This window comes from Columba livia, chromosome 13 (genome assembly GCF_036013475.1).
Source record: "Columba livia isolate bColLiv1 breed racing homer chromosome 13, bColLiv1.pat.W.v2, whole genome shotgun sequence".
NCBI lineage: Eukaryota > Metazoa > Chordata > Aves > Columbiformes > Columbidae > Columba > Columba livia.
Window position 1 is genome coordinate 12,003,521 of NC_088614.1, and position 12,262 is coordinate 12,015,782.

General features: G+C 50.2%; 1 protein-coding gene across 15 annotated transcripts in view; it reads left to right on the forward strand.

Annotated features, from left to right (window-relative positions):
- PLEKHG4 (pleckstrin homology and RhoGEF domain containing G4) overlaps positions 1-12,262 on the forward strand; it is a 95,520-nt gene that overhangs the window by 14,704 nt on the left and 68,554 nt on the right. For all 15 annotated transcript variants that reach the window (XR_010465967.1, XM_065029050.1, XM_065029054.1 and 12 more), the window contains exon 2: positions 6,961-7,158. Coding sequence is in view for 14 of the 15 variants with exons in the window: in XM_065029050.1 (XP_064885122.1) it covers positions 6,961-7,158 (198 nt within the window). In the remaining variant the exon portion in view is untranslated. The remainder of the gene's footprint in view (positions 1-6,960; positions 7,159-12,262) is intronic.

Consider the following 12,262-nt stretch of genomic DNA (forward strand, 5'->3'; position numbering starts at 1 on the left):
GCCTGGAATGATAATCCTGCGCGCTGCCCAGTAGGAGCTGCTTTGGCTGCCGCAGCCGCGTCAACCCGGAGAAGGGCCAGGGGAACAGAGGGAGGCATCTGGAAATGATTCTCCGGGCTCTGTCTGCGGAGCACCACTCCCTGCAAGGCTGTAGGAGCTGGTTTATCCGCACGCTGCGGAGCCATGCTGCCTGCCCCAGCAGCAGGGAGACTGACCTGGGATATGACCATGGCATGGTGGCACGTAGAAGGCAGCTCGTTTTCAGAGGTACAGCCTGTGAACGAAGCTGGCCTGGGTGAGACTGGAAACACTTTCCTCCCAAGTGGAACTGGGTGCTGTGGTTTTCTCCATGAAACAATAGCCCAAAGAGCAGGTAGAGCCATTCCTGGTTATCTCACAGGAAGGTGGTGTAATTACAGCGGTGTGAATGCCTACCTCTATAGCTGCACCACTTAATAGTACGTTATTTTAGTGAAAACATCCAGAGGCAGGCAGGGTGCCGAAGGCAGGCGCCCTCCTCCCAGCCTCCCCCTGAGCCGCGGAGCGAGCAGCCGAGGGGGGAGCTGGCACTTGCTCTGGGAAGATTTTTCTCTCTTGAACTCATTGCCGCTGTGATTAGAGTGGCTCAGGAAATGGGGCTGGGAGGGTTCTCCTCCCTGCAGAAATGGAGTGGGAAATCTCAAATTTTGTCAGAAAAACAAGCCTTGTTTTCAGCCAAAGGCCTTTTTGAATGGATAAATGTCTCTATTTTAAAGGCAAAGCAGCCTGGCTTTCGGCTTTATGTCAGAAAGTGGAAAGGCTTCGTGGAAAGCCCAGAGGTCTGTTTTTACTGGAAATGAAGTTTCTCACGTCAGCTGAGAGCTGAGCAGCCCCAGCCAAGTGGCGCAGCACGGCAGCCTTTGCTGGCGGAGGGACCAGCGATCCCAGCCCTGTTCAGTGCCCCTTTTCTCCCCAGCCCAAAGCTGTCTGGGGGCCACGGGCTGGCACTGCGATACTTGGAGCTCTACCTCTTCCCAGTTTTGCTCTTCTTTCTGCTTTCCAGTTCTGGGGTGTGGGAGGGCTGGGTCATCTCTCTTCCCCTCACGTTTGCAGACTCTGATCTCCCCTATCCTGCCTTTGCATTGCCTGTTGGTACATGGGCAGAGGGAAGAAAATGGGTGCATGCAGGACATGGCCAGGCTCTGGGCAGCTGGCAGAAGGAGGGCAAAGTTGTGGGAGATCCTGGCAAGGTCCCTCTGCTGAGCGGGAGCCGAGACGCTCGATGACTCAGAGCTGGGTGTACCATGGGCACGGCTCGCTGTGCTCGCAGCCTCTCGGGCTCCGTTCCACCAGCCATGCTCCTCACTCTGCCAAGCCACGGCAATTGCTGGATTTAACTGGGGCACATTGGGATAGGTAGTTTCATTCTTTGACTGCTCAGATGGGAGTCTAGGTTATTTAGAGCAGAGCTGCAGATCCTTTAGCTAAATTCCTGCTGCAAGATGAATCCTCAATGTGTTACATGGGCCAGTCCAGCCTGCTAGAAAGGAGCATTGTCTGCCATAAGTCACGGGCTGGTGAAACAGTTAAGTCTGGTCTCACCATACTGATGGTTTTTAGGAGTCTTCAGACAGCATCTGGGCTGTCAGCTGTGAAGATCTGTGCCTCTTCATGTTCTCCTTGACCAAGACTCAGCATTTTGTAGACAACATTATTGAGCAAGACACTGACTTCTTAGCAAGGTGCTTGGGTGAGTTGTGGGGAAAATGCTGCTAAGGCTTTGTGGGCCCAGGCGGGTCCAGCAGCATTGCAGCCATTCCCCGCACAGACTTGTGTTGTCCTGAGCCATTTGCGCTGCTGTCGCAGGTGCTTGCTGGGAAGGTGCAGGTATTCTGATGCTGCGCAAGGTGTGTAGCCCTGGGATCTTGTCTCTGCTCCCTGGGCAGGCTGACTTCTTGTTCTCCAAACCCGTTGGAACCTCTCCAGGGTTCAGACTTAATCGGTGAGCAGCAGGTCATATAGAAGAAGTTTAGTCCTGAGTCAGAAAGAAACGTAGCATGGCAGGAGCTGCTATGTAGCTTTGTGCCCACAAAGGTAGGCAGAAAATTCAATCAGTGCACATAAAAAAGCCCAAGAAACTCCTGGTTACTCCGGATGCCTCTTGGCAGGCTCCTCTCCCATCCTGCAGCAGCTGCTTGCACCAGGAGAGGTAGATGTGTTCCTTGAGCAGGGTTGTAACTGATACTGGGCTTCTCATCCTGCTGTCTGCTTGTTAGTCCTGGCTTGGGGCTTCTGCCCAGGCACTCTAACTTTGTCTCTCCCTGACTCCTGGTTCTTGCTGCAGTTTGTGATGGGGAAAGGGGCTCTTAGGGCTGAGCAGCACAGCTTTGCTGCCACAAGTCTTCATCCCTCTATTCATTTCACAGCATCTGTGGCTCCCATTATATCAGGGGGGTGCACCCTGTTCATTTCACAGCAGAGCCAGCTGTGAAACCCCTCTGGGCTCTCCCTTCCCCCCAGCCCTCCTGGGTTGGACCATGCTGGGTTGTCCCCACCACACAGCTCTGCCCACAGAGCCCAGCCTGTCCCCATGTGATACTTGCCTCTTCCCTTGCTGTGCTCCAGCCCCTGCATCGGCAGCCAGCTCCCAGCTGAAGAACAGTGAAAGCCAGTATGGCCGGACGTGACCTTAACCTGGGCTTTATTTAGCGCCTTGATTTATAGAAGAGTTATTTTGAAAGCGTGTTTCTCTTTTGGGAGGTGTGGTGAGTGTGTGGTGGAGTGGTGGCAGTGAGCTGGAGTTCATAGGTCCTTCCCTGTATTGACAAAGAAGCATTTGAGTCCCAAGATACATTTTGCTTGGGGAGATGCTCTCTGGTTTGGTTGGAAAGCGCTCCTGTTTGCCTTTGTGCTGGGTGACTAAAAGGAGCAAGTGTCTAGGACCTTTCCCATGAGGGGGATGTGGCAATCCTGTTGGAGGTAGGGGAGCCCGAGACTTGCATTCCCTGGATGGGGCTGCTTTCTCCAGGAGGCTTCTGTGCTGGGCTCTGCCAGCTCTTGGGGGCCTGTCCAGGCAGGCGTGGGATGAGGTGGAAATGTGTCAGGGCAAGAGTGCCCCCTCCTTGGATTCTTGCTGAGTTTAGCTTGTTCTCCTCTCTGGACACTGTCCCCTCATCCTGGGTTGCAGAGGTTTCTGCTCATGCCTGCTGGGGGTTGCATTACCTGCTTGAGATAAGGGATGTGATTTCTAGGTAGGATGAGCTCTAGACTTCAGGTTTATAAGCCTCTGGAGCACAGGATGCTATCCCCTTCTCTTGCTGTCCTGAGCTGGTTTGTATCAGTTCCCTGTGTCTCCAAACCATCGCTCTTCCATGTGTGTGGCAGGAGGCACTGCCTGCAGGTGAGATGTATGAGGCTGGCCATCTGCGTTCCAGCATTAAACAGCAGGACCATGCAGGCTCTTGCAGCCCTTGCTGAGGCCCTTTCCTCAGGCCACTCTGCAATGTGCGAAGTTAATTAGCACAAATAAAGCGGACCCATCCCTTGATCGTGAGTTGGTTTAATGAGTCCATGATCAGAAGTGAATCTGCTGCTGTTGCAGGCTCCAAGCTCTGCCATGTTTCACACTCTGTGTTTCAAGGTGGCTTCCGAGCCCCTGAGGCTCTGCCATGCTTCCACCCTCCACCTGGGCAGGACCCATCCCTGGGAGATCACCTTGGGCAGGTGGCAGCACTGGAAAGCAGCTTTTCCTCCATGTTCACCTGCAGCACACGGAGGCTGCCTCCATCCTTGTTCTGTAGCTGCCCAAAGATGCTTGTGCTACAATCATGTGTAGCACGATGGGATGTATGAATTTGCTCCCATGTTGGGGGCTTTAATGTGGAATTAGCAGAGACTGGGTATAAAAAGGAGAAGTTTTCACCAATGGTAGGGGTTGAAACCTTCTCTCTGCCCCTTCAAAGCCTGCACAGCTTTCATGGCTTCATGGTATAGTCTAGCCAGAGAGAGATAAAGCCTCTGTGCGAAGGGGTGCACTCTTAGCACTGAACTCTGCAAAGGCTACAGGCTATGGTTATTCTGTATTTTACTAAAGGAAGGATAACATACAACTTGGTTTATTTTAACCATATAGAGGATTTTTGATTCGATGCCAATGTTAATAATTGTCCTGTGAAGGCTTTGCTAAGGCAGCAGGAATGGTGTGAGAACCTTAGAGCAATGCACTGACTCATGTGTAAATATTTTGACTTCTTTGTTTTGTTTGCAACAGTAAACTTAACTGATTTAATTGGGTGGGGGGGAGGGTGGGGGAAAGGATTGATTTTGCTCAAGCAGGGGAAGAGAGGTATGGGGCAGAATACAGGAAGGACACCCTGCCTCCCCCCTGCTGGTTTTGACTGAGATTTTGAACCTGTGGAGGGTCAGAAGGAAATTGTTTTCAAATGCTACCAGCCATAATGCTACTGTGTGAGTGCCCAAGCCCTTGGCTGGGTGGCTGGTGCCAGGTGGGAGAGCATTTGTGTCAAGGCCAGGTTTATCTGACAAGAGCACAGATGCTTGCTGGTACAGATTGGTGTCAACAGAGCTTACTGGAGCTGTGCTCACCTTCAGCTGGTTGCGCTTTGCCTCTCTCTGTCTTTTCACATGAGCCTGGGAGAGGAACGATGTGTAATGTTTAGTGTGTTATATCAATATTCAGCAATATAATTGATATGACAAGTTGTGAGAGGCTTCATGTTGGATTTGGCACCTGTTTCCCTACCCTATAGCCTCCACCATACCTTTTTTAGTAGGTCTGGGATAGCATGTAAAGGGAACACTTCTTAATTAGGTGGCCCTTTTGGGTCTGTACACCTCATCCCACAGTTCCTATCAGTCTGCTTTCTCTTCTGTTTCCTGAACTCTGCTAAGTCCCCCTTCACACCCCATGTTGGGGTGGTCTTGACCAGAACTGTGCAGAGAGCAGCAGACTGTCAGCTCTTGACAGTTTTCTTTGACCTCCATGATCTCTATTAGAAGATTTTCTCTGAAGACCTGCTCCTGCAGAGAAGGAAGTGCCTGGGAACTTCTAGGCTTTTAATTTAAATTAATGGAATAAAAGTTGAGGGTTTATATAATTCTGAGTGGAAAGAAGCTGGTGTAAAACAGCCTTCTGCTCCCATTTACGATTGGGGTTAAATGCTTGATCTTAGCATTCAACACTTAGAAATGTGCACACAGACCTGCTTTTTGAGTCCTTGGGTTAAGACTATGAAAACCAGCTCCTTAACCTCTGTTTATCTGGTTGCATTGACTTTCAGGGGTATTGCAGGGAGGCAGCTGATCTCTCAGAAGAGCTGCAAACACTTTAGGAGCCTGCTGCGATTTAGCCTGCCTTGTTGCTGACAACAGGAGAAACAGCAGAAAAAGAAATGAAGTGGTGCTGTGCCACAGGCAACATGTGGTTTGCTTGTCACCCGCATTCTGCCAGCTCGGGGCAGGCATTGCCTGGGCATCCTCGTCTCTCCTGTGCAATCCTGCAGGCTGTCCTACAAAGCAAGCTTTACAACAGAGCAGGGAGTGTATGTTGTGCTTGAACACCCAGCCCTCAAAAAGAGGAATTCAAAGATCGTTGAGATCACTGGGAGACGGGAAGGCTTGTGTGAGGAGCATCATCTCTGCTCCGGCTGCAGGTCGGTTCAGGATTCCTCTGAGACTGTTGCGTGTTCTCAAGCCAATGGTGGTGTCTGGAGTGGTGAACATATGCCCCCTTGGAGTGGAAGAAGTGAAATGGTTTGCTTCCTCCTGATCCCTTCGTCCCACTGTTCCTCAGTGGTGGCGTAAGCTGTTGTGGCACTGCTTTGTTTAACTTTCTCTCCTAATCTTGCTGTGAGACTGAGGTATGTTTTCAGGCATGTCCTTGCAGCTGTTCCTGTTCTGCAGGAGGCTGTAGGGCTTCTGGGCCAGCAGCTGAAACGCTTTTCTTGTGTCTAGTGAAGGGAGGTGGATTTAGATCAGACGAGGATCTGGCCAGACACCTGAGTAAACTTTCATTTGGTTTTGTAGCAAAACTCACTCCCACTGGCTGTAAGTTAGCCAGAGAGGTCCCCTCTAAAATAGAAGGGAAAGGAGGAATCTTGATTCTCTCTCCAGATGAGTACAGATTTGTGTTTTATTTATTTTTGTGCAAACTCTCTTGATTTACACCCATACAAAAGACAGAGTTTAGTCTCTAGCACTGGTCCTGACACCGTGAGTAGGCTCTGGCTGACAGGCTCTCCCGAATGAAGGTGGAAGTAGAGAAGCCATTGCCTCTGATCCCTGGGCAGGAAACCGGCATCCTACATATTGATGTGTGTGCTCGGGCACCAAAGGCAGCAGAAAATTCCTGGAGTGAGCCTTTCATGAGAAGCAAGCAGCTTTGAATAATGATGAATTGCATTGGTGAGCGGCTTTCCCCAGTACCAAACAGCTCCATCAGCTTATCCTGTGCAGCGACTTCTGAGCACAGCAGGCTGAGTAGCTTCAGCCCAACTATTGCCCCTGCAAATCCCCTCAGCCCACTGAGGAGCTTTAACACGAGGCTTTAATGTACCCAAGTGCTGAGCGGTGCCTCCAGCCCCAGGTATCCAAAACACGGGGCCTGCCGAAGCGTCCACCCCATGATACTCTCGCTCGCTCACACGCGCTCACGTGCTGCGGTAATGGTTTAATAGCAGCCCCACCCAGCGCAGTCAGGAGAAGGACTTGCTGCGTAAGCAGAAGCTGGGAAATCTCGGCGCTGTGCACAGCGCTCTGCGAGCGCTCCACTCGCATTTTGGGAGAGCTTTTTTGTGTTTACCTGGAACCGCCACTGCTAAAAGAAGCTAGAAAGAGCAGCAGTTTGCTCCTTTGATCTCCTCTGCTCCTGCATCTGGAATGGCTGCGCTCCTGGGTGCAGGGCTCGTCAGGGCAGCGGGGGGTATCGTGCCGTGGTACCACTAACGCTGTCTCTCTTGGCAGGACTCGGAGTCACTGGACGGTTGCATTCAGAGTACGTTATCAGCACTCTACCCTCCATTTGAGGCTACTGCAGCCACTGTTCTGTGCCAAGTTTTTGATGTGGTGGAGAAGACGTACCGTGGGGATGGACTGCGCTACCTCATAGACTTCCTGATTCCAGCCAAGCACATCCTGCAGTGCATTCAGCAGGATGCCTGTGTGAGTACATCATGCCCTCTAAGGCCTGCGAGGGCTTTCTGGGAGAGCTTTCTTTCTGCTCTTGTATGTAAAATGGCTGGCAGAAAGCACTTGCGTGTGTACGGCAGCCTAGGTGGGAGGGCAGGCAGACAATTAGGAAACAGTTGAGAAATTGTTATTGAAGCAGAACCATGCAGAGATCAGATGTGGAGCGGTGCCCTCATCTTCCATAACCAGGAACACCAAACAGAAGGATTAAGGGATTCAGAGGCAGAAGTTTAGCCAAGGGTTTGCTGGATACGGCTGACTCGAGTGGCTTCTAACCCCAGCCGTTCCCTGGCCTTGTGTATGAAGCTGCTGGGCTCCCACCACTGGCAGGGGCCTGTGCGGGGCAAAATGCTGCCAATCGGTGCTTCTTCCCAGAACTCTGGCTCCCCTTTGGTTGCTCGAATGGTTGCAAGGCTCAGTAGTCCTGAGGAGCTGCATTACACTTAATACCAGAACGAGTCCAAGATTAACGTACTCTACTATTGGGAGTCTAAAACGTTAAGAATGATAAGTTAAATGCCTCCATGACCAACTTCGCTCAAAGTCTGCAAGACGGGGAAAAAAAAAAAGGCAATCTCAACAACCTAAAACTAGGATTTGTTTTGTCCTTTTTGTCTCTGAACCCAGAGGGTGCGTGTGGCCAGGCTTTTGGTGGTGGGCAAGGGACTTCTGGGAGGGGAAAAAAAAAATTAAATAGAAGCTGAAACAGTCAGTTACTCATTTGTCCCGAGGTGAAATGCTGTGGGGGAACGCCCATCACATACAAAGGATCCATGGAACAAGCCCTGGGAGCTGGTCACTTTGCACGTGTTTTGGTGCAGTGTTTGTCGTTCCACATTGTCACCAGCCTCCAGCCTGGTGCCAGCCGTGTGTTTGTGAGCCCAGGGAGATCCAAGGTTGTGCATAAGGAATTATTCCATGGGTATATCTAGCTGCAGTTTCTAATTTGACAGTGCATAGCGTGGTTTTCCCCTTTAAAGAAACAAAAGGCTTTTAGTTTGTACGAACCAGTAATTACTGCAAGATGTTTCACAGTTTTCCCCAAACCACCTCCCTCACTGAAGGAGGCAAGGTAGCAATTTCCCCACTCCCTGAGATCCCGGCAGCTCCCAAGCGCCCAGTGGTGCCCTGGGCAGGTGAGGGGCTGGTAGGGAGGGTTGGAAAGCAGCCTGGCTTCTGCCATCCGTGGCTGGCAGGGATCTGGGCCCACGGTGCTGCTCTCCCAACGGAGAGGTGTTTGGGGCAGTGACCCGCAGGGAGGGTGCCAGCCACAGGGTCTGCCCCTCTCTGGGCGGCCGCGCAGGGGCTGCTGAGGGCACGCGCCCACCAGCTGCCGTGGCTGCCCTCGGGGCGGAGGCCCGTGTGGGGGAGGGCTGTGTGCTGCCCGGTAGCCAATAGGAGAAAAGCTGAGGCTGCAGTAGCCAATAGGAGCAGGGGGCTGCCTTGATAGGCATGGTGGCCCCGCTGAGCCGGGCATTGTTGGAGCAGGGGGCGCTGAGCCCTGAGGTGGGAGAGGTGCGAGGCTGGTGGGTGCCGGGGGTCCTGAGCTGGGAGAGGGGTGAGGGTAGTGGGCCTCAGGGACCCTGATGTGGGATAGGTATGATGGCGGTGGGCTCTGGGAGGCTCTGAGGTGGGAGAGGTGTGAGGGCAGAAGGCCCTGAGGTGACCTGAGGCAGGAGAGAGGTGAGGACAGTAGGCCCTGGGTGACCCTGTGGCAGGGGAGCTGTGGAGGGCTCGGAGGCGGGAGAGTTGTGAGGGCTGGGGGCCCTGGAGGAGCTCAGGGTGCTGGCAGCCTGCCAGGCCGGCCTAAGCGTGGACACAGGTGATGTGGAGCTGAGGGAGGTGGTGGTGGCTGTGGTGTCCTGGTGGAGGGAGAAACCAGTGTGGTGGGGCTGTCACACACGGGCAGCACTGCTTGGGGAGGAGGTGCAGGGGCAGGACCTGTGCTTTGAGCCACTCTCCTGTCACAGGCTGAGGAATGGGGGAGAGCACAGGGCTTGCCTGGCATTCTGTGGCTTGCTGAGCAGCCACAAGGTATGGGGCTGGTGGGGCAGCACCTCCAGTGAGGGCTGCCCAGAGCTCAACGTTAGGTATTGGGAGCTTTTGCTGAGGTATGAAATGTCTGGAAGAGTGAGCATCGAGAGACAGGAGTGCAGGCGCAGGCCTCAAAGAGCTCAGCTGGATGCCTTGAGCCTTTTCTCCCTGCTTGTGACCTCGACTCATGATTTTGTGCTTTCAGAGTGGCAGTTCAAGGGGATCAAGGGAAGGTCTAGGTGTCTTGTACTGTCTTTAGGGCTGGGCCCAGGCTATTCTATATTTTATTTACAAGTCTACTTGTTTGGATTTTTATTGCTGCAAGTTATTTCTTTCCTTTGTTGTGGGCTCCTCCTCTTCCCCAAACCTCCACCGCATGCCCCTTCTTTTGTTTTTGCTGTCGGAAATCACAGGACTGTTTCTTGTTACTTGTTTTTTAAAAGTTTAGTCTCCCATTTAGAGAGTCTAAACAAAAGCAATGTTTACTCCTTAGTTTGTAGTTCAGCTGGTCCATGTGAGCTTTTCCTAAACGCACTAAATGGAAAAGAAGTAACTCCTGTCTGAATGCCTATGGTAGGAAATCTTGAGAGAGCTAGATCTTTTGTCAGCCTCTGCAGTGATAAGAGTGTAAGTGGCTTCATGAAGTATTAGACAAGTCCATGGGCTTTAGCTGGGTGTATTAAAATTAATAGTTTGTATGTGATCCTCAGGGCTGGAGAAGGGAGCCTGGAGGCCTGTGCCAAAGGCTCTGTCTCTGCTTAGCACAGAGTAAGAAACCAGGTTTTGCCTTTGGCCTTCAGATGACATCGTTAGCTGAGTGGACTATTCGTCTGTTCCAGCCTACCCACCCCTGTAGCTCTGGGAGCTACCACCTTTGTGCAGTCTTTGTCATTGGTGCCCAGTCCTTTCCTCAGAGGCAGTTTATTCCTGGCTGCGACTGCTGGGCACAGAGTCTGTTCCTGGCACTCCTCTGACAAGCCTGGTTTGGCTCCATAGTGAACGGATACAAGAAGAGCAAATACTTGAGCCTCAAAGTGAAATGTTAGAACAACTGAAATAAGCCTCTTTGTGTAATCTTCCCTTAGAATGTGCTTTTTGGAACAGAAGCAGCATGAGTATGCTCCACTTCTAAAGTTCTAAAACTCTGAAATGTTTAGGCTGTTGAAGGACTTACATTCATGTTTGGATGCTACTTCAAGGCATTCTGCATTTTGCTTTTTGTGATTTTTATTGCTGAGTTTTCTTCTACTCATCAATCAGTAGGCAGACAAGTCACCTGTTGGGTTGTTGATTTCTTAATGTATGAATGGTCCCCAAATAGGTTACTCTGCATTCAGGTTTTAACAGAAACTCTGTGTCAGGTAGATGCAGATGGAATTCAGCTTTATGTTTATGTTACTGCTGATTGTTATGCTCACTTTTCAGTCTAATAGTTTGGGAACTGACCTTTATTTTGAATGTACCTTTTCTTCCCATGAAAGGCCCTTGGGTACAGATGGTCTTAATATACCTACTAGGAGATATTCTAATGGCAGAAGAGGGCTTGGTGTGATGTAGGGTGCGATTGTTTAGTCTTGTTTGGAAAACTGCAAATTGTTTTTGTTTCAAACCTTATGTACAAAATACTTGGCTTGGGCACTTCTGTAGGAGGTGAAAGCTCTGTTGACTGAGGTGCTGTGCAAGTCTTGCGCTTGATGGAGAAGTCCATGAAGTATGTACAGCCTGAGACTTGCTGAAGCCAGTAGCAACTTGTGCAAACTGTGTGCTGCAAAAGGAGGTCTTAGTTTGCTGAATTTAACTGTGCTGTGTAAGGAACAAACTGGCTGGTAGAGGCATCAGAAAGCATAAGAAAGTGAGACTGCAAGGCTTAGCTCCACCTGTCTTTGAGGGAAGTACAGGCAACTGTGGGTTAGGTTGTAGTGCTTTTTAACTCTAACTTGATAGAGAAAAGAAAGAGAGGTAGGTCTGCTCTGAGTTCAAGGTTAGAATATAAAGGTAGTATTAATATGATCCTTCAAACAAATGAAAACTAAAGTAAGATTCGGTTTAATAGTGATGCAGCATGTAGGTACAACAGTGAGGCAGTTGCAGTGAGTGAACAGAAATAAAAGTGCCATGACTGAATTGGATAGGGAATTAATCACCTACGCTGAAGAAAAGGGACCGGCTGGTCTCCGTCCTCGAATGTGGAAGAAGTTACCATGTAATGCCGAATGTCTGATAATGGGGATTTCTATTGAATCTGTTAAGTCAGGGCTAGTAACAAAATACAGAGAACAAGCTGAGTGTACAACAGCGTGCACTGAGCGAGGACTGAATTAGCCGGAGAACATTTTTACTGTGGTTTGCTCCATGGCAGGTAGTGTAAGACAAACGTTTTTCGTAAACCAGCTCTCCCTACAGAGAAATGTTTTGTTGTCTAATCTCTTCTGTAAAAGATTTATTATGGAGTCATATACAAAATTAATTATTGTGTCAAAGGGATGGAGGCTTATGCAAGTATTGCAAGATGGGTAACAAACTGGTGAAAGGGAGGGTGTTTGTACTCTAGTGAAAACTGAGTTGGAGGCAGGAGTTATGAGACTCACATTAGTCCTCATCCATGACTTTGGCATAGAAGGTAAGAGTATGCAGATGACAGATATTTTGTGATGAAACCAGTCTGGGAGACATGAGCAATAACCTGAAGGAGGAGGGTGATAAAAGTATTACACACCATGAGCTCTAAAACTACGTACTTAAGTTTTTATAATGGTAGACTGGGAGGGTAAGCACGTGCCTCCACAAAACAGTGGACAGAATTTCTGCTTTGAAGTGGGGTTCATCAGTTTGGGAAGAAAAACTAGCAGGTAACGAGTACCGTAGGGACATGACTAGAAGACAAGTGTGATTCTAGCTTTAAGAGATGATGCTAGCACAGTTGGGAAGTGTTGGTGCCATTATACAGAGTGGCTTGCAATGCTTTGCACTATGAAAAAGTGGAATGAGGAAATATAGCGCTTTTAAAAAAAAAAAAAAAAAATGAAGCATCACTAAGGAGGTG